This window comes from Phallusia mammillata, chromosome 1, assembly GCF_965637545.1.
Source record: "Phallusia mammillata chromosome 1, kaPhaMamm4.hap1.1, whole genome shotgun sequence".
NCBI lineage: Eukaryota > Metazoa > Chordata > Ascidiacea > Phlebobranchia > Ascidiidae > Phallusia > Phallusia mammillata.
In genome coordinates this window covers 13,105,969-13,127,730 of record NC_137252.1, presented here as the reverse complement: position 1 = coordinate 13,127,730, position 21,762 = coordinate 13,105,969, and the positions used below count along the sequence as shown (strand labels likewise).

At 35.6% G+C, this 21,762-nt stretch overlaps 3 protein-coding genes across 3 annotated transcripts in view; 2 read left to right on the top strand and 1 right to left on the bottom strand.

The window, feature by feature from the left end:
• Positions 1-2,336: 2,336 nt before the first annotated feature.
• LOC145206477 (T-box protein 2-like) lies at positions 2,337-4,351 on the top strand. Its single transcript, XM_080078526.1, has 5 exons — positions 2,337-2,673; positions 2,778-2,886; positions 2,984-3,145; positions 3,254-3,400; positions 3,564-4,351. The coding sequence occupies exons 1-5, from the start codon at positions 2,417-2,419 to the stop codon at positions 4,278-4,280; spliced, it is 1,392 nt and encodes a 463-aa protein (XP_079934652.1). The 5' UTR covers positions 2,337-2,416; the 3' UTR covers positions 4,281-4,351.
• A 629-nt stretch (positions 4,352-4,980) lies between these two features.
• The window catches only part of LOC145206387 (AP-1 complex subunit beta-1-like), a 42,899-nt gene continuing 26,117 nt past the window's right edge, over positions 4,981-21,762 (top strand). The window contains exons 1-18 of the mRNA XM_080078520.1: positions 4,981-5,182; positions 5,544-5,679; positions 5,952-6,065; positions 6,462-6,593; positions 6,706-6,902; positions 7,118-7,184; positions 7,376-7,530; positions 7,829-7,949; positions 8,219-8,314; positions 8,792-8,907; positions 9,367-9,532; positions 9,769-9,867; positions 10,155-10,232; positions 10,526-10,719; positions 10,999-11,059; positions 11,985-12,110; positions 12,349-12,471; positions 16,552-16,697. Coding sequence (XP_079934646.1) covers positions 5,040-5,182; positions 5,544-5,679; positions 5,952-6,065; positions 6,462-6,593; positions 6,706-6,902; positions 7,118-7,184; positions 7,376-7,530; positions 7,829-7,949; positions 8,219-8,314; positions 8,792-8,907; positions 9,367-9,532; positions 9,769-9,867; positions 10,155-10,232; positions 10,526-10,719; positions 10,999-11,059; positions 11,985-12,110; positions 12,349-12,471; positions 16,552-16,697 — 2,270 coding nt within the window. The 5' untranslated portion in view covers positions 4,981-5,039. The remainder of the gene's footprint in view (positions 5,183-5,543; positions 5,680-5,951; positions 6,066-6,461; positions 6,594-6,705; positions 6,903-7,117; positions 7,185-7,375; positions 7,531-7,828; positions 7,950-8,218; positions 8,315-8,791; positions 8,908-9,366; positions 9,533-9,768; positions 9,868-10,154; positions 10,233-10,525; positions 10,720-10,998; positions 11,060-11,984; positions 12,111-12,348; positions 12,472-16,551; positions 16,698-21,762) is intronic.
• LOC145206610 (uncharacterized) lies at positions 17,534-21,660 on the bottom strand. The gene is made up of 9 exons (XM_080078536.1): positions 20,592-21,660; positions 20,233-20,384; positions 19,662-19,848; positions 19,292-19,458; positions 18,987-19,164; positions 18,891-18,922; positions 18,632-18,736; positions 18,404-18,560; positions 17,534-18,147 (listed from the first exon to the last, which is right to left on the bottom strand). Exons 1-9 carry the CDS (start codon positions 20,647-20,649, stop codon positions 18,062-18,064), a joined length of 1,122 nt encoding a protein of 373 aa, XP_079934662.1. The 5' UTR covers positions 20,650-21,660; the 3' UTR covers positions 17,534-18,061.

Below are 21,762 nucleotides of genomic sequence, written 5' to 3'. Positions count from 1 at the left end.
CCATTACCATTCTACTGTAGTTGCAAGTCCAAATTTTGGGAAACCGCTGGAGAAATTCGGGGGACCGTTTCGGTAGATTAAAGCATAGTTGCATCATACGTAGTATTCAGAGGGTATTTCCTAATCTCACACTTTCCTCTATTTCTCGACTTTTGTGTTTTCCGAGAAACAAGAAATTAAAAATTCATGTCTCGAGAATCTTGAGAGTGTCCAATTTTTAATTGAGCACATATTGTAACAAAACAAAAATTTGCGATTGTACGCTTTTTCGCTTCTAGTAACGATCACAAGAAGTGATTTGGTAGAAAATCAGCAAAAAAAAAACAAAGCGACTGTATGTCCATGTTATAGTAATAATTCTCAACGAGAATTTCTCACGAAGAAACCATATCTCATACCCTATTTTTGTTTCATCATATTTTTTTACTTACTAGGGTAACTATTCCAAACAATAGGTTGTTTTTTTTATTGTGTTTGACAAACAAAGTGTACATGAGTGACTCACGGTATTTCACAACCATCAAGAAAGTTCGGTATAGCTAATCAAAATCTTGCGCTAAGTGAGTCTTGGATGTTTTTTGAAACCACGGAGCAGTGCAAGGTTGAAAGTTGTTTATTGTTTGAGTTGCGATGTTACTTGTATCTCTCTCAATTGTCGAATGATGGTGACATTGACGCGTGCCTCGCTATTTATTTGGCATTGTGTGTCGCTACTTTCTTTAAACATTGTTGAACGTTAATTAGACAGGATAACAACTGTTTAATGGCGGCGCTGCGTTCGAAGCGACCCACTGCGATGACTGGAGCGCGTGTCCGTCGCTTATCTACACCTCAATTACTTGTTATCGGTAAATAACTTTGAGTTTGTTATTTTTGTCTAATCTTATTTTATGCTACGCCAAAAAAATTATTTCTGTCGTTCAACGCGTATTATTTGTAAATAAATGGTATACCACAAAATAGGCTCATGATATAAGTTACCACAAAATTGTGCCATACCTGCTCGTAAAACATATTTCATTTTTTGGACAACCGTTATGTCGTGGTGTATGACGAGTTTGAACAAAATAAATGATGTGTATTGTCTGTTATAGGCCCTTTTTATTTATGTGTTTTTTGCCTGTCGGGGTGTGATAATCTGATTTCTGTTTTCCTAAAGCACGAAACAGTTGCTATCACTTACAGTAACCCGCTGGTGAATTTCACTTACGACAGAAATATTCGCTGTATATTATGCATTTTATTATTTGAAACGAAAATATTGCTACTCTTCGATTGAACAATTGGACAGACATTTCACATCCAACAGTTTGCTACTTTGGCGGGGGATTTTTCCATTCTTTGTTTCGTCACACATGGATAGCAGACAACGTTGTTATGTTATGACCTGTGGGTAGTTTTCCTTTCTGTTTAAAATACCATATGGCGATATCCGGAAATCATTCATTTTTGAAAACGTTTTTGTTTGAATATGTCATGTAAATTTTATCAAAAACTTTTAGAAATGCAAACATTTCAAAAATTACTACATTCTGTTGACTTTGAGTAGGCGTTATCATGAGTATAGACCAGTGGTTCTCAAACTTTTTTATTGTCGGGGCCAAATGGTATTTTTTTAAGTGTGCAGGGAGCCGCAAAAAAACAAAACCTTAAGAAAATCACTAAAGATTATGACTTTGAAAGCTAAAATAGCAATGTTTGGTGGTTTTCTGAGGTCTGGTGCGAGCCGCAAAATAAGTAGTTGGGAGCCGCATGCGGCCCCGAAAATCGAGTTTGAGAACCACTGGTATAGACGGTAACAACAGCTCAAAAAAGCTGCCACCAGTATATAACGTAACAAAGATTTAAGTTATTCCTGTTTAATAAGACCCTGTAATCAATTGGAGTCCCGAACAAATCGAATTGATAAATGTAACGTTACCAAATGTAAATTTGCCGAAAAAAAAAACATACACAAAAATGGATTTTTAAAAAGTCTGGAAATGTATTTACTATTTTTGAAAAGAACTATTACCAGGCGAATTTTCACAAAAGAGCTTAAAGAAAATAACTTTCGGTTGGTGACGCCGTAGTACTGTAAAATTTGAAACTTTTGGTTTTGACAAAACAATCATATACTATTTGTAATGGCATTATAAATTATGAGTTATTATGTGCAGTAAATTAAAATACATTAGACAAGAATAACAAACTCGAAAGTTATTTGCAGGTAATTGAGGTGTAGATAAGCGACGGACACGCGCTCCAGTCATCGCAGTGGGTCGCTTCGAACTCAGCGCCGCCATTAAACAGTTGTTATCCTGTCTAATTAACGTCCAACAATGATTAAAGAAAGTAGCGACGCACAACACCAAATAAATAGCGAGGCACGCGTCAATGTCACCATCATTCGACAATTGTCAGAGATACAAGTAACATGGCAACTCAAACAATGAACAACTTTCAACATTGCACTGATCCGTGGTTTCAAACAACATCCGAAACTCACTTAGCGCAAGATGTTGATGAGGTATATCGAACAACTGTTCAAGATTATCAAGTTTATGACAAAAAATATTCACAAGTGGTTCGATCCCCATATGAAGAGAATGTTCAAGTTGATCTTCAGGATCTTGAAGTTTGGGACAAATTTTCAGCCGCAAAAACCGAGATGATTGTCACAAAACCTGGAAGGTGAGAATCTAAGCATTTGTTTATTTTGAAACTTAAAAGTTTCCTGCGAAACATGTCTTTGATTCAATGGGGCTGATTTCTTTACGTTTATTGTCAATTTTCAGGCGAATCTTTCCTGGTTACCGAGTGAAGTTCTCAGGTTTGGATCCGAACGCGCAGTATTGTGTCTTGATGGATGTTGTTAATGTTGACGAACACAGATACAAGTTCCAGGTAATCATCACAAATTTTTGTTTTTTGAAGTTTTGTGTTGCAAATGTCGTTAAATATTCAGAACAATATTGTATAAACGATCGTATTTGAATTTCAGAACGGCGAATGGATTGTGTCTGGTCGAGGAGAGCCTAAAATTCCCCAGAAATTTTATGTTCACCCAAAGTCACCATCCAGTGGCGGAAAACTAATGAAAGAAGTTCTTTCGTTCCACAAAGTGAAACTTACGAACTCATTTGCACATTCAGCAACTGAAAAGGTAAACATAACTTCTATTATTATTTTTTACAAATCTCGTGTATGGAGGCTTTTATGTAAAAAACGTATTTTTGAGCAGACATTAAACCTTTTTTATTGTATTCTTCAGTTTAACGTTCACTCAATGCATCGTTATCAATTGCGCGTTCACCTTGTTCGAACTGATGACGTCACAATGATCAAGCATGAACCGATGTCAACATTTTCATTTTCACAGACCACTTTTTTCACAGTGACAGCTTATCAAAATCACGAGGTAAGAAGAAAACGATTGCTATGTGTGTTTGTGTGCAAGTTGGTAAAAATATTATAAAACACGTTAGTTTTTATTCAATAGAAACAAACGTTTTAAATACACAACGTTACTTCACAAATTTAGTTTTTATTGTTTTTAATTTTCAATTGTTTTCTTTTTGAAGGTGACCAAACTTAAAATTGCCAACAATCCCTTTGCGCGAGGATTTCGGTGCGATGGTGGAAAGACAAAAAACACCAGACGTTTCTGTGATGTTCCGGAATACTTCAATTGTGACGTCATGCAGACAAACAAACGGCTGAAAGTGGCGGTTCCTCCCAACACCAACCATGTTGCTGCGACATACACTGGATATTCAAACTTCCAACCACATCTCTCTCCACAAGCGACCGACGTTCCCACCATTTGTATCACCGCCAACCCGACGCTGCACCAATACGCTTCATCTCATCCTTATTCCGCACCAGCAAACGTTATTCATCCGAGATACTTGCCGGGTTACGATGTGAGCTGTACGTCACCTTTCAGCAACACTGACCAATACAACGAACATACCGCTGGAAACAACTCGCCACAGTTCACCCAAAGTTCACCACGTTTTACCCAACAGCCGGAACACCAGTTTTCCTACCCATCACCAACCTATTCGCAACATTCACCCCAGCAGTTTCAACCAATCAACAATTTTGACGAAACCAACTTTGTTTTTCCACCACAACAAACAGTCAATAACCAATTTTCTAGTAACTTCGATCACTTTAATCCGAATTATGTGGACTCAAACAATATTTCTCCAGTTTCTACTGATGTCAATTTCTTTGGTCCGTCTAGTTTTTCTTCTGAACCTGTTTCACCTACTTATGAGACTCTTAACTATTGAATTTGTTGTTCGCGCTCACCTTTCATGCAGATTTCATTTTATTATTATTAATTAAACTCAATGACATCCGACCGCCTTTCCCTGTTGTTGAACTTCAAGGTGGAAATAGATGAGGTTCCGGTTTGAAATACGTAGTGGGTGGGTACAAATAAAAAGCATACACATCGGAATATCCCATGAGAGATAAAAAAACACAATTTGGGTTTTTATTTTTGCCGGTAGTCCTGTACTGATATTACTGTTGTTGCTTTTGTAATCTTAAATTAAAACTGTGATAACACGTTAGCAGCAACGATGTATTTTTGGATAGGTAGCTTTTTTATTGTAGTTAAGATAGCGATCTGTCGCAATGAGGTAACATAAACTTGGCCTTTTGTGCTGAAAGAAACTGTAGATAGAAACAAGATCACTTCTGACACTTCTAAGTTGTAGTTTGTAGCGTATAGTCATATGAGATAACTAAAACATACGTGTTTAGGGCATGCTGAGTCAGTTTCATTTAGCTTATTTCTGTTTAACACACCGTATACTTGAAGAAACAAGAAACAAACCAAATGAGCAAAAAATGATGAAAGTACACTCTTTCAATATAACTACGTTTACTACATGAAGCTTAGTTGCATCAGGCATACAATAGTCATAGCATTTCCTTATCTCACCCCCTATTTTTATATAACATTGTTTTTTCATTTTTAGTGTAACTATTCTAAAAAAATAGGTTGTTTTTTATTGTGTTAATTGCTGCCAAACAAAGTAAACATGAGTGACTCACGGTATTTCACAACCACCAAGAAAGGTGAAATTTTCGAGTTGAAAGCTGATTTGAATTCAGACAAGAAAGAAAAGAAGAAGGAAGCAGTTAAGAAAGTGATCGCAAGCATGACTGTGGGAAAGGATGTAAGGTAATGCTGCTATACTGTGGTGGGTGCATTAAAACTTCGCAATGCTACTTCTCATGTACAACTTCGATTTTATTTCAAACTACTTTACATTTAGTTTTTAGCCTGTTTACATGTATTTGTTAGAAACCAAATAGCCCTGCAATTTTGAAGACAAAAATTTTGAATCCTGTTATCAAGTCGATTTCTGATCGCTGTTTGTGTCACATGCAAAGTTTCTGACACAAGCTGACAAAAAGCTGCAATTTTTATTTTGTTGCTTATTCTAGAGATTTTTTTAACATTTGGAAAATGTTTTATGTTACCCCCATTTTTACATTTTGTTATGTAACTAACCAGCAATCACATGCATATTTTTCAACAGTGCTCTATTTCCTGATGTTATCAACTGCATGCAAACTGACAACTTGGAGCTAAAGAAGTTGGTCTACCTTTATCTGATGAATTATGCCAAAAGCCAACCTGACATGGCTATTATGGCCGTCAATACCTTTGTCAAGGTGAATACTATAAAATTGTTTCATTACACACCTATACATGTGTTTTGTACTATCAGCAGTGATAAAACATATCATAAACCGTTATCCATACAACTTTCAAATGTGTACAGCAGTGGAGTATAAATATGTATGTGTAAACAACTTTGGTTAAAGTCAGGGAAGACGTTTGAAGAAATATAAGCCCTATCAGCTACACTCATACTTACAAACAAAAAATGTCTGCAACTGGATTTCGTATTTCTTGCATAACCATTTTTTACCATATTTTTCAGGATTGTGATGACCCAAATCCATTGATTCGAGCACTTGCAGTTCGCACAATGGGATGTATCAGGGTGGATAAGATTACAGAGTATCTTTGTGAACCACTAAGAAAATGCCTCAAGGTTAGTATTAGTGCATCAACAGAATTAAATTAAGTGCTATAAAAGGGGGTTATAATCAAAGTTTCTTGTACAAATTGTGATCTCATCAAATTTTTACCTCAAAAAATGGGGAAAAGAAGTTTTTACAAAGCAACTGGTTGTGTTTTTGTTGCTGTCGTGTTGTTTTAGTGATTTGTTGTAAGTTTAGCACCCACAATATATGCTTGTTTTCGTTGTTTTACTCTCATACATTAGCAAATGTAAAACTGGCTCAAAACAAGTAAATACTATCATTAAGCAAGGAGGGGCCTTGAAGTGCCTTGTTGTTCATGTGTACCGTAATATACTCCAATGTTGTTACAATATCAAGAAGTGTACAAGTTGAAATATAATTGTTCTTCATTGTGCATTGAACAGGATGAGGATCCATATGTGAGGAAAACTGCTGCAGTATGTGTTGCCAAGTTGTATGACATCAACAACAGCATGGTTGAGGACCAAGGATTCCTGGATGCTCTCAAAGATCTTTTGTCAGACTCTAACCCAATGGTAAAAAGGCCTTGGCAACAATGCATACTGCTTTTATTGAAGCCAGAAATTGATGTTATTTTTGTTTTGTATTTAAGTTAGTTTTGGCATGGATCGCACTTTGTTTTCTTAGGTTGTGGCGAATGCTGTGGCTGCTCTTTCAGAGATTGGAGAAACATCTGTCCGAGTTGCTGAACAAGTTAACTTTATGACACCCCAAACTATTAATAAGCTTTTAACTGCACTTAATGAGTGCACTGAGTGGGGGCAGATCTTCATTCTTGATGCCCTTTCAAATTACAACCCAGAAGATTCAAGAGAGGCACAAAGGTAAAAACAATTTTACAGCAAACTTCATTTCGTTTCCACAAACAGTCAGTTTTGCTCTTTTTTGATTTTCTGTATTAAGCAAAGCCCATCCTTATGCCTCATTAAAGTTTTTTGGAGACCATCTTTATTTGAAACGGAAAGCTGTAAACGTTAGGTGCCAGTATCAAAACATTGTTTTGTCGACAGACTGTCTAAATTTTTGCAATACTTTGCAGCATTGCTGAACGAGTGACTCCAAGACTTCAGCATGCAAACTCCTCTGTTGTGCTGTCTGCTGTCAAGGTTGGTTAAAAAGGTTTTGCTTTGATTTGTCTGCAGGGAACTCAACATGTTGTTTCTTTTAGTTCTGCCATTATTTTGTGTGCCATATGTATTTACATTGAAATCATTGTGCTGAGATTTTAATAATGCAAACTCCAAGTTAAAATGGCAATGAGTTTGACATGTTGAAAAAATTGTGTACTTTTCACAAGGTCTGCATGAAACTGCTTGAGCTTATGGATAATGAAAAGGAATATCAGAACAACTTGCTCAAAAAGCTGGCACCACCTCTTGTCACCCTGCTTAGTGCTGAACCAGAAATCCAATATGTTGCCCTCAGAAACATCAATCTCATTGTCCAAAAGAGGTTAGTAATGTGTTCTGTGTATGTGTACTGTAAATGCAGTAGCAATTTTGCATAGTCATCACTCTGTCACCTGAACAGTTGACTAAGTGTTTTTGGGTCAAAAAGATAATTCTTTGTGGAAAATAATGAGCCATTGTCTTTTGGTTGTATAGACAAAAAAAATTTCCACATGTTGTCTTACATAACAGACTAACATTAAACCTGTGATATTTGACGGGAATTTAGTTTTTTCAGTTGCAGTGTCTAAGAAAATTTTGCACTTAACTACAAAACCCTATTGGTAAGTTTTGTTTTTCAGGCCAAGTGTTTTGAAACATGAGATGAAGGTATTTTTTGTCAAGTACAATGATCCTATTTATGTGAAGTTGGAAAAGCTTGACATCATGATCAGACTTGCATCACAATCCAATATTGCTCAGGTAAGTTTGAAATACAAATAGGGAACAACATTTGTGTTGTTATTAATAAGATTTGTAGTGCATTGAAATGTGTGATGCTGACAAACAAAAAATTCTTTACAACTTTAGCAATGACTTTTTTAACTTTTTATTGAAGAGTCTTGTTTCACACTATGTAACAGAGATTTAGGTGTGCTGTCACTGATTAATGTATTTGTTAACCATGTGCAATACTATGAACCATACAGGTAAAAATCTGGTTTGAATGTATTTTTCCCCTTATTTTGTAGGTTCTTGCTGAATTGAAAGAATATGCCCAAGAAGTGGATGTGGATTTTGTGAGAAAATCTGTTAGAGCCATTGGCAGATGTGCAATCAAAGTTGAGGTTCGTTTAATCAGTATAATACCCAATATGGAGTGTAGAGTGCTTTGAACAGTAAAGTAAAACCCTAGGTCAGTTAATTCAACACCTAACGAATAATGAATTTATTGTCTAAAAGTAGTGAATCAGGAAAACATTCGTCTTCATGCAAAACTAAGTTTATTTGCACTAAATGCATGATCTTAAATATTTGTTGTTTATGATTGGAACAGGAAAAGTTGTTGTAAAAAAACATGTCTTCACCAATTGAGGAAATGAATTCCCTTTGTGGCAATTGGCCTACTTAATACTAGGCATTATGTCACAATCCTAAAGTGCAAAAAATCAATGTCACACAACAGTCTTGTACAGCATTCAGTGCCCGGGTACAAAGCAGTGTTAAAATATTTCTAAAGCACAACATAACAAATTCTCATTACTAATCAGACACAAATGTATTTTACACAAATAAAAACACATTTTGCTTCAACTACTTTGCAGCAATCAGCAGAAAGATGTGTTAGCACCCTGCTTGACCTGATTCAAACAAAAGTCAACTATGTTGTACAAGAAGCCATTGTTGTCATCAAAGATATTTTCAGAAAATATCCTAACAAGTAAGTACAACATTGTCTTTCCAACGTATTTTACAACATGTTATCAATGGAAAACAGTATGCCAAAAGCCAGCCCGACATGGCTATTATGGCCGTCAATACCTTTGTCAAAGGTACAACATGTTATCAATGGAAAACATGCACAGTTTTCTGCAATATGACAAAAACAAACATTTGTTTAACTTGTTAAAAAAGACGACAAACATTGTGAAACAAGTTGTTCAAGCGATAAGCAGAAGTTGGTTCCAAAATAAAAATAAAACAAATGTAAGGAAAAGTTTTTGAGTCTAATGTAGTCATTCAGACCGAATCATTCCAATTTATATTTGGCAACTGCTGCATTGTCATATGCAGGGTAACCAATTTTATTTTTAAGAATGTCTATTTTGTTGCAAGATATATACAACTAAAAAACGGATCTACTAGGCTATCCTATATTTTAACTAAAAATACCACTCAGGTATGAGAGTATAATTGCAAACTTGTGTGAGAATTTGGATACACTTGATGAGCCGGAAGCAAGAGCATCTATGATCTGGATCATTGGTGAATATGCAGAGAGGATTGACAATGCCGATGAACTGCTCGAATCTTTCCTTGAAGGATTTCATGATGAGAACACACAGGTGTGTGTGTGTGTGGAAATATTTTGGTTTAATGATTATTTGGTATTTGTTACATTTTTAAAGCATTTGTGGAAAGTTGTTGCCAAAAATGTACCGAAACATTGTGGTTTAACATTGACTGTTTTTTTTATCAGTTTGGGTTTTATTCGTTTTTCATTCTTAACACAAATCCCCATGCAACGTTATCTTGCATAATTTGTTTTGTTTGCATAACGTAAACTATTTTTACATCGTAGGTCCAACTTCAACTGCTCACTGCAATTGTAAAACTCTTCTTAAAGAAACCAACAGAAACTCAAGAACTTGTTCAGTCTGTTTTGAGCCTTGCCACACAAGTAAAATGTTTTTACATTTAGGCCTATGCATTTAGTTTTTAATTTTCTTGGTATTTTTTGTTTCTTCATAGAAATGGCTCCAGCTTGCTACAAGTTAAAATTGTTGCAGTTTAGACTATGAATTTTTGTTTAATTTTATAATTTTCCACCTTAAGATGTGTAAAATGTGTGATTTGAAGTTCTTTTGTGTCAAAAAACCAAGGTGTCATTTTGGTGAAAAATATTTTAGAAGTAAAAACCTTGCTTCATCTTATTAAAGTTATAATAGTCTTTTTATTGTTTCACAGGATAGTGATAATCCTGATCTGCGTGATCGAGGTTATATCTACTGGAGGTTACTTTCAACTGATCCTGCTGCTGCAAAGGTTTATTTACTAATAGAAATTTAGTTTGGGTGCCTGTCTCTGAGTTATGATACAATAGTATCATGCCTGTTACTTTCAGCTTGGTTGAAACAGTCAAGTGTGCTGAAAGTTACAGCTGTGATACGTCAATATATGTAACTGGAACTGTCTGTTGAGCATTTGTTCATTACAAGATTTCTGTATTAGCACATCTTTGATGACACAAGTGTTGATCAACATATTAAACCGACACTTTTCTGTTTAACTACTTACTTACACCAATTCAAAGACAAGATTTGCTTTGTATTTTTTAGGATGTTGTGTTGGCTGAGAAGCCTTTAATTTCTGAAGAAACAGACTTGATCGAGCCAACTCTTCTTGATGAGCTGATTTGCCACATCGCTTCGCTTGCTTCAGTTTACCACAAACCACCAAGTTCATTCATCGAAGGAGACAGGGCTGCTGCAGCCATGAGAAAATCTCTTCATAACAAGCCAGCAAGTGCACAGTGAGGAAAAGTTGATTACAGATACTAAAAATATTCCTGACACAAACTTTGATTTACAGTTGCTAGATTGACTTTGTTATTTATCCAGGTATGGATTTTTTCCATTAAGTAAATTTATTGTGTTTAAATTCATTCAGCAATATTTTTGTGATATTTTCAATCTGACTTTTCACAAAAAAATCACTTACCAAATTTCGCTGTCACCGCTTGTGTCCACATGGTGGGGCTAAAGATCTGTCTTTTTGAAATACATCAGCGTTTTTGTGACTTGTTGCACAGATCCCCAGAAAGTGGAAACGATGAACCCACAACTAGTCCTACCCAAGACCCAACACCCCAAGTAAGTTTCCTCAAATTGTGTTGCTACTTGCTAATTTTAAAAAATACACTTTATGACAGTGGTTCTCAAACTGTGCGTCGCGACGCCCTGGTGCGTCGTTTCAATTTTCCAAGGGCGTCGCAGAATATTTCCGTTTCGTGGCTGAACTCAGTTTATGTCATAAAAATGAGGTTTCAGTGCGGTTGACGTATATCTACGTCCATACTTTTTGCGTAGAGTGCGGATTGACGTAAATTTACCTTTTTGATCAAAAACGCGGTTGTCCGTTAATGTACGTCGTGACCAAACAGTACAAGCAGCAAGTGCGTGATAGGCGCGTGTCTGGGGCGACGCTTGGCGGGCATTAAACTTGATTATGTGAACGGAGTCTTGTTTCATAACAATGTAACAAAGGCGACTTTTCTAGCAAAGGCTTGAGGTAGTTATAACGTATAATTGTTAGCTAAAGTTTTAAGTGATTATTGTGCATGAGTTGCAGCAGTAAATTTTTGTGCATCAGTTTATATTGTGCGTAAGTTGAAACATTACTTTCATTGTAATTCGTTATTGATGCTGTTGAGACCTTGCAACAGACAAGACAATGCAATTGTGCGCAATAATTGAAACAATTAACAAAAGCCCGCACGTGATTGCCGGGTTTTACTAAAAGTGTTGAGTGCAGTTTTACAAATTTGTCGAAAAACAGTTAGGCTAAAATTGTTCTCTAAGTGCTGTTTAATAGATTTAAATTAACTGTTTATTGATAAGTTTCCTCATTACCTTTTATTTGCTGGTGCGTCGCAAGTCCAGAAAACTTTTCCAGTGGCGTCGCAACAAAAAAAGTTTGAGAACCACTGCTTTATGAAATAACCTCTTTTGCATTTTAATCTCTTAAAATTATTATGGTTAGCTAGTGCAGATATAATGACTGGATTTTTGTTTGAAGGTTATTCCTGCCCAGGATGCGCTTGTGACTGACCTCTTGGGCCTGGACATAGGCCCCAACATTGTGCCAGCCCCATCAATGCCTGCGAATCCTATGATGGACCCGATGGGTGGCCTCGACTTTTTGGTATGATTTCCATCCTCAAATGCTGAAAAAGATGCTTTAAATGAAGGAAAATTGTTTTTGCTTGGTTTGACGACTTCTATATTTATCCCAACCATTAGAGCGTTCGTTTTGCTTATATGTCTTGCCCAAAGGTTGGGACGCGTTTTAGTTAAAATGTGTCAAGTTTGGTGTTAAACTGAAAAACATCATTGGTGTATGCGAAGAATACCGCGTAACGAGTCGCTTTTTCTTTTTTTAGATGGGAACAACGCCCTCTGCCATGCCCCAACAACAGGTTGCTGGTGCTGGGGCGCCACCTGCCGACTCCCTTCTCGGTCTCGATTTCAACCCGTCCCCAGGATCCTTCATGGCTCCAAAGGAGGTTTGTGTTTTGTTTTGTTAACTTTCAGCGATTCTGAAAAAAAAATGTGTTTAACATGTAGAAATTCGACGTAAGGTTAGTACAAAAATATGAGAACAATTTATAAATTCGAGTTCAATATATTTTAGAAACTAGACTTTCGATTTAGTGAGCCAAAATTTACAGGTTAAAACTTTTGTCAAAGCAAAAGTGATAAAGCAAAAATTCCGATGTGACGTGGTTTTGGCAAATACCTGCCTTCAATCAGACAATTTCCCAATCAGGTAGAATTTCTCCTTAATCTAAAAATCGTGCCATAGCGATTAGCGTATGTGACATCACAATGAAACTCTTATTGCTAACCGGCAGACGATGAAAGTGGACACTTCACGTTTAAGCACCACGTAAAACAGATGTTTTTTGACAGATTTTTAGTTGGGAAGGATTTAATTTGAATATAGATTGAGGACATGTTTCATACAAATTTTGTTTTGCATTTTCGCCAGCGAAAAATTTGTTCAAGCGAAATTATTTTGAAAAAAATTGTGCCTGACTTTTGTTTCCGGCCAAGATGTTTGTAATTTTTTAATACTTTAACCCAGAGGTGTCCAACTCGAACACACCGCCGTGCCAACTTTGATTTTTAATATATAGTCGCGTGCCAACGTTTGATACTTTTTCCAAACCATGTATTGAACGTCTTAACGGTACGGGCTCAATCCGAATATTTGGCCAATATGCAGAACCCTATTATATGGCTTGAAAAAAAAATACGTCGTCAAATGCGAGTAAACTTGTTGATGATACTCCAGAAACACTTTATTCTGTTTATGCGACGCAAGGTACAAATAGTTTGCAACGGGGCTTAAGTTTTGTCAAAAAACGAACAATTTAATTAGTAAGTTGTGTAGCTTTACTACTGATAATCTTTACTAAAGTTAGAATAAATGCTAAGAAGAATTAATAGATACGAATTTAATTGCGTGACAAATCCTAATGTTTACCATCTAAATGTGCAAAAGCTTGCGTGCCATTTTCGAATGTTCTTTCTGCCACTTTTGGCACGCTTTCCACATGTTGGACACCCCTGCTTTAACCGAACTTGTTTGTAACAGAAACGAGATTCTGGTAGTGGTATTTGACATTTTATTGCCACCATCTTTCTAAACCTTTTTTTTGAAAATAAAAACACTTTTTCAAAACAACAAAAAGTCTTAAGCGCAACTTCGTGTACTCTTAACAAAAATTTGCTTTTTCGTTTAAGTATTGGCGAAAGTCATTTTTGTGATGTCACATTGGCCTTCGGTGTTGTCGCGTGGCAACGCAGGTGCGAGCGTTCATCTCAAATCATATATCGCCAGCCGCGCTCAAAACAAACAAAACACAATGCCCGCTGTAACGTCACAATAGAAAAACACGCAAACCCAAAAGCGGGCAACATGAAAATTTCACGTGGAATCTTTCTTTTGTTTTATGTCGTTGTTCGTGGGTAACACATGAAGGTACGACATCTTGATATGCTTTTCTATGCCCTTATGAGGAATAGCACGTAGCCCTCTTTGTCAAATTTCGGAAGCAATATTAGTTCTATAATTGCTTATCACGCTTTACATCGCGATCCGTTAAACATTGTTTCGCGGTGTGTTACGACAATCGCCTTTGTTCTAAAACTCCCGAGGTAATACGTGACCTTGTTTGATGTCCCTTTAAACATGTTTTTTTTGTGGTTCAAAAAAATTGTTTTGCGAAATTTCAACATCACGTAAAATATTTAACTCCATTGGAAATTTGTGTTTTTTTATACTTTATAAAAAAATATTGTTTTGTGCTTGTTGCCTAAATTAAACATGTTTTATGGTGAAAAGAATTTTTGCGAAAAGTGAAACATTACATGAAGTTTTTAATCGAGATATAACCGTTGAAAATTTTTACACAAAGCAAAAAAATGTTTTCTACCAACATTTCCAATTCTCTTCCGGTAAATGAGATCGTTTTTGCGTGTTGTTTCACCAACTGCTAAGTTATAACTTTAACACATCAATTTTAAAGCAGATTTTATGCCACCAATATGTTGGACGTTCAATGGTTACTGTTCAATGAATTCTAACAAAAACGAATCCTGTATCGATTTAAGCCCAGGGTTTGTACTGAACCTATCTGACTTTAATTATAACATCCTTATCTCGGACGAGGTAATACAACTCATTCAAGGCGACAGCAAAATCATTACTGCTTTAGCTGGAATTGCCGCGTTTGATACTTGAAAGTTCAGCAGGTAAAGTTTTATACTTGATCGCGACCTTTAGGTTTTCAAATCGTCCGGTCATACCAAGTAATTACGCTGCAAAGTATTACTATGAGAAGTGAACTATGTGCGGGGGAAGTTTTCGTCGTGATAACAGCTTGTCGGAGGGAATACTTCCGTTCTGTAATCGGTCGACGTTATGTTGTTAATTTACCTGCCGTTGTAAACCAGCCTATTTTGATGCGTGCCAATCTTAAAATAGATCTGTGTTATAATCCGCTTGACCACGTTCGTTCGCTGGCACAAATTTTTAAGCCATTTTTACAAGATACCTATAGATTTTGAGTGTTCTGCTTCTTCCTGCTACACAAGATTATAAAGTTGGCTAGACAATTTGTCAGCGGTGGAATGACTGATAAACGAGTGATTATAGGCATAAGAATTGTTACGTTGTACCTGTGCTTATGGGTTCCTTACTTGAAGCAAACATATTGCATGAATTTGTTTTATCTTTTTTTGTCTAATAAAGGTTTGTGTTAACGGTTTGGTCAAGAAGAAGTGGTTCAAACTTGTTTAAATTTACACACATATTATGGATAGATATTGCAAGTTACGAAGTTTATTTTTAAGGGATATAATTTTACACATAAAAAGTACTGGTCAGCATTTTAACTTTTCGCCCAGGACTTATCCACATTGTATCGCCACAACAAAGCAAATTTTGGTCAAAAATATTAATCTGTCTTTGTTTTAAATTCCCTGGGGCCGGGCCAACGTTAAAGAATCCAAGCTGCGTAGCGGTTACCGCTTCACATTTTAGACATGGTTTTGCAAGTTTGCATACAACGCTCACAACATTAATTATCCCAAGGTAACGCTTAATGTCAGTTTGAAACGTACTGTAACGTCCTATACTTGACCAGTGACTATTTTTCTCATTGACCTTCTTAAAAGCTAAATTTTTCAGATCCCAGTTTGGGTGCCCTTACCTACGGAACAAACTTTATTTCACAAGTGATTTGCATGTACTTCATGAATATTTGTCATGCTAACCCAGACATATAGCCAGGGTTGCCATACCGTCCTTATTTCTAAGATTTGTCCTTATTTTGAAGGGGTGTGTCTTAGAAAAGTTCATTGTCCTTATTTGTGACTTGAGTCCTTCTTTTGTCTTATTTTCAACAATTACTAGTCAAATCCTTGCTGCAAGCATAAGTAAACCTAGACCTGAGCTGTTGTAAGATGCACGATGTATTTTTTCTAAACCAGGAGTTGCTTGAACAGATTGGCCAAATCATTGCATATGATATGTCATGGCTCGCATAAAACCAAGGATTTGTTCAAAAATGTTTGTTTCGTTTCGTATGAAAAATTTTTCATTTGTCCTTATTTGGGTTAAGTCGATGGCAACCCTGCATATAGCTAACGTCTCAAGGAGACCAGAACATTGTGTAACGGCGACTGGAACAAAAATCTGTGTCAACTGACTTTTTTGAAAATTTTCATGACAAAAACAGTAGGATTGTGCACCTTTTACGCCGAAGTATCCGACCAATACCGAAACCGGACATGGCATCAGGTCTCGTGGGCTATGTACAGTAAAACGCCAAAGTTGCTTTCACAATAAGCTTTAACAACCTATGCAGAAAACTTTCTGCTTCATTTGTTCATAATTGCTATCTCAGCTGATACTTTATTTTGTTTTATTTTTCATTTTTTTAATACACCAGTGAGAAATTTGTCATTGATTTTAGCGCAGATATCTCCTTATAAATATTTACTGGTGTCATATCAAAATTTAATTAACCCGACCGCCGCAGAAATTAAAATTTTAAAGGTTGATTCATTGCGTTTAGTTGTGGTTGAATGCTTCAATGGCAAAAGGATTGGAGGTGCAAGGAACTTTCCAACGCCGTCAGAAGGAACCTTTCATGGTCCTGACATTTACCAACAAAGCAATGCAACCAATGACAGAGTTCGCCATACAGTTCAACAAAAACAGGTATGAATAGAAAACTTATGTTAATGCAAATCATGGGAACCAAGATAAAGTAACTGATGAGACTAAGAATCAGTTTGTTAAAAGGATTTTGATCCTACATCACTGCAAGTGTCTGCTGTTTATGTTTAAACAATTATAATTGTTTTTTCTGTTGTTTGCGTCGCTAAACCTAAAACCTGGTTAGGGATTGATTCATGCATGAAAATTTTGTAACAAATTTTTAGATTTTAAAGCAGGCAAAATTGATTGTTTTGTAAAATTGCTTGCCAACTGAATTCCTGGTACGGCATATGTCGAAAGCTGTAATTCTTTGCGAGAGCAAAACATGTAAATATTCTGTTTAGCAGCCAACATCTGTCAGTTTGCAATGTGCATTGTATGTTTTGGGATTGCACAGAAGAATTCATAGTGGTTACTCCGGTTACGGCATTCTGTGATAAGATAATTTGCTGACAATGTAGACAGCAGTCTTTTTATGTCCCACTCAATGGCGGTTTTTGCACGTGTCAGACTGCTTATTAAGAAAAGAATTCAAGTCGAATCGCCAGAATTAAAGGTTAACTGCGGTCCTTTTTCGCGGAATTATGTCAGGTAGTTTCTGGTGTCTAAAGGTTTTGGTGTTTGCAGAGCTTTGATACTATTGGTTGCTTTAAAAGTTATACCAAATTCTGTTTCAATTCCACTTTAATATGAATTGTAAGATTTTGGTTGATCACCTTCCCAAACAGTATAGAAAGCAATTTGTGAGAGTATGATGGTTGTTTCCTGATCTTTATGTGTTTTGGTAAATGTACATGGATTTAGATGCTACCTGCCTTTCTCCATCAACAGTAAAATCTTGATAAACAACATTTATTTAAACAACACACTGACACTGAGGAATATACACAAACAAAATATGTGCAAAAGTCAACACTGGGCATAACAATTAAAAAAAAGAATAAACTCGAGCATGAATGGTTTTTTGTTCCGAACTGGTTTTTCTGAGGTAGAAATTTTCTGCTGCTTCTTGTTTACAATACAGGCTGAAAATGTTTGTTGTTTGTGAACACAGCTAAACTGTTTAAGTTGAAATTCTACCTTAAGTGAAAGTGGTTTGTCATGTTTGTTTTGTGTTGAATTTAATAGGCTGTAAATCTGTGATGTAGTAAATGTCACTTTTGTTTTGTCATGTTGTTACTGTATAGTTCCTGCATTCCTATGCATAAAGGTACAATCTTTTGTGCTTTGGCATTCACAAAAGAGAATATAAAACAACATTAAAAATGCAACACATCCTTTCATACACTACAACCACCCATCCAATGATTTCATCCAATACAAGCTGTAACAGTTTACATAAGTCTCTTCTGGTTTTGCCGTTTTCACAGAAGTTGCACAGCTTCAAGTATTTTGATGTAGGTACATTGTGTGACTTTCATAAATATGCAGGCCCATGTACATCCATCATCTGAAACACAAAATAAATAGGGTTTGGTCTTTATTTTGAAAATGTTGTATTAGTAGTGGTTTTTTAGATTTACTATGATTTGTATTAGTGTTTTTTTAGATTAATTAAGATTTTTCCTCAAATGTGTATAGTTGGTGTAAAAAATATAAGTTGGTACAAATGGTGGTATTGGACGTTAGGAGTATAGTAAGTACACCCAAATTTTGAGAACATTAAATAGTATGAAGTAAAGGTTTTTCAAAAACTTTACACTCACATTCCCAGCATGGTTTACTGGTAAAGCAAAATTGAATGAGATCGGTGTTTTGAGGACAGTCACAAAATCTTCGGTAACGACTTAATTTGCAACCATGAATCTCCTCATGGTTGCGATGGTTTCTTTGTCCGCTACTTTTTAACACTGGTGCATTGTTCTGTGGAAAAAATTAGACTTAAGTTTTGCTGGTCTTGTTTAAAGTCACTGAACCAAAGATAAGTTTCGCACCTCCATAGAGTACTCTTGTTCCAGCATTGTTTCAAAGGCTGGACATGAAACATCGCAAAGTTCTGTGGGAATGTTGTGTGCTTGTAGACTGCATTGCTGTTGGATCTATATTAGAACAAAATATTGCAAATGAATAAATTGTGTTGGTCGCTTTTGTGTGGATTGAAAATTAATGTTTATTTCATAAAATGAAAATATGCATTATGTTTTGAAATTGGCAGAAAATAGTTAAAATAAATAAAACACGAAAAGTTCCTACCTTCATGCATTCCACATCACTGTCTGCCATTGCTGAAATAAAAAAAATATGTCGATTAATACTTTCTTGACATATTTTATTTAAAGTCAAAATTACCATAAAATGATGCAAAAAATGTGTTTCCTCTAATGTCACATTGTACAGAGTCACTGCAGACAAACTCAACTACAAAAGTTTGTGTCATATTTCCCCTTATTGTTTCGGCTGCAAGTGCTTCAAATTTGCTGTCGCGATCAATAATTCCAATGTCTTCATTTGTGTGTGTGTCCCATACCTAACAAAATATATGTCAAAGTTAATCCTTGCCAATAAGCTGGTTTTGTTTTTGGCTTTCAAATATGCGTTAAGATGCGAAATGATACGGCTTAATGATGAAGCAAAACCCAAAAATATTGACCTACTTTGAGTTTTGTTTCTTGTGCAAGTTTGACATTACGGAAAGTAAAGTAGAATCTTTTTCTTTGTCCTTGAAGCTTTGGGGCAATTATCCAACACTTGGTGGGGTTGATGTGGTTGACTATTTGGGTTGGATATTTTATGTGGTTGCTGGGGGCTACCTGACAACCAGCTGTGAAAAAAACCATTTGTCTCAAATTAACTAATAATCAATTATATACCTCACACAGTAGAAAATGCTTTGCTAGGTTACTGTTGTCAAGTTAATATAACATACATTTGAAATCTTAAGTGAGTGAACCATGGAGAGTTACTAATTCATGATTTGTGATATTTTAATTTTAGATTTTGGAAAAACGTAATTTTGCCAATTACCATAGTAATTGAGGTTGAAGGTTGAAAAATGCTTGTCACTGACGGGTACAATAATTGTTGCACTTATCACATTTTCAAGAATAATTTCAAAGTTGCCAAGATTCCCTGAATAAAGATTGTTTTGGGTTTGTCCAGATGTTGACAAGGTTATGACATCAACTGATGTTCCAGGCAATGTCTTAAAATTCTGTGAAAAAAAGTTATTTGTGAAAACGTTTATTTGAAAACAATTTTTAAATTCCATGTGTGTAAATTAGAAAAAAATTAATATCTTTTTAAGAATAGGAATGTTGTACATTCTTTATAATTAGCAACATTTTGTCTGAACTGTCAGACAACTATTCTTCTTTTTTTAATAATTGCTTGGTTTTCTCAGGCAATCTTATCAAATCAGTTGATGTTAATGTCAGGTCAAACCTGTTAAAATGACCTGTGTTTATATTTAAAATTGGAAGAGCATTCAGACGTTAATCTGTCGGCTATTTGCAGAATCAAGGCCAATTAAGTTGATAAGTGATACCGAGAAGCAAGACTTTCAATTAAACCGTGACAAAGCACTTGTTATAATCACCTTAAAAGCCAACAAAATATTTCGATTCTGTTCATCTGCTGTAATTTTCCAAAATCTTTGTTTCATGTATAGCTTTTCAAACATTGTAGCATCAGTGGCAGCATGCTTGATGGTATCTCTGCTGTTTCGACAAATCGAGTTGTGTAAACACACTGCGGTGAACATGGGTAATTGTTAAAAGCTGATTAAAGCACAAATTGGTAAATATTGATCAGACTGTTGGCCATGTATTTAGGTCAAGCTTAAAAGTAGGTGATTTTTATTGTTGATTAGCGAAAAGAGGCATTGTCCACTTTAAACCTAAATTAAATATAGTTTTTTTTTACATTTTTTAAAAGTATCATTGAAAGTAAACTTACCACTTTCACATATAGTTGCAAGTGCAACAAAAGCAATCACTTTCATTAGAAACAACATGTTCAAAAAATATTTTTTTACACTTAAAAACTAAAAACACAAAACGCACATGATGATATTGTTCTGACAAAATTGCTTCCCTGGAAATAAAACTACACAGTTTTTGCTCACAGAATAAACAGTTTCATTCCCTTTTCTACTACCAACCCTTTAAAATCTTCGTATTTAATACCCCAAAATTCTCCATGGAGGATTTATATAATCACCTTCCTCCTAATTAAATCTTATTCCAAACCTTTTTCACGCCACAAGTCTCGGAACTCTTCGTGCTGCTCTTCTTGCCTCAGGCATTACTATTAGCCTGTAAGATATTGTTTGTACTTTCAGTTTCAGGGTAGTGATGCAGTCATATTTTATTTTGTAATGTTTTGAAAAATGTGTAAACCTATTTGAGAAGTTTCTTTATATAAGTTAAAAACACTTCTGGGGTAAATGCTTTAAAAACTTTAGTTTCTTTTATTCACCTCGAGGATTATGATTCAAGCACTTGAATGGATTTATTTTAAGTTATGTATGTTTGTTGTGTAAACAGTCAATAACAAGTTTACAGAGCTAAATGACCTAAAACACTGTCCAGTATTCTTGCAACAGCTATAGACTAATCTGTCTGTTTTGCCTCAAGGTGTAAAATTCACCTCAAGCAGGAAATTTTGAGGCCTATTATTGACCTGTGGCCTTTGTTTTAAACCGACTCAGGTCAATGTCATGTAACAAAAGACACAAATAGTATATGACATCATATGATGATTGGCATGACTTCATAAGATTGGGGTTATTATTGGTGTCCAGTTGCATAGCAATGTTTGTAGTAATGAATTTCCATAGGCTTCATTGTTCTTGTTGTTGACTGCATTTAGTTGAGCCTTTGTAAGTAGGATTTATATTATAACATGCTGGTCCAACTGCTTCTGCTTGGTAAAGTTTTGGGTTAAGACAATGTGCCTCAGCACTGTCATCTTGTGGACAAGTTATTTTGAAACATTGTCCACTTGGTGTCATGTGTGTTCTCAACTGTTGCCAGATATTGGTTCTAAAGCCTCTACCACATGATTACATATTAACTTTGGGAAAAATTACCTCCAGAACTACCTCACAATTTCTTCTAAATCAGAA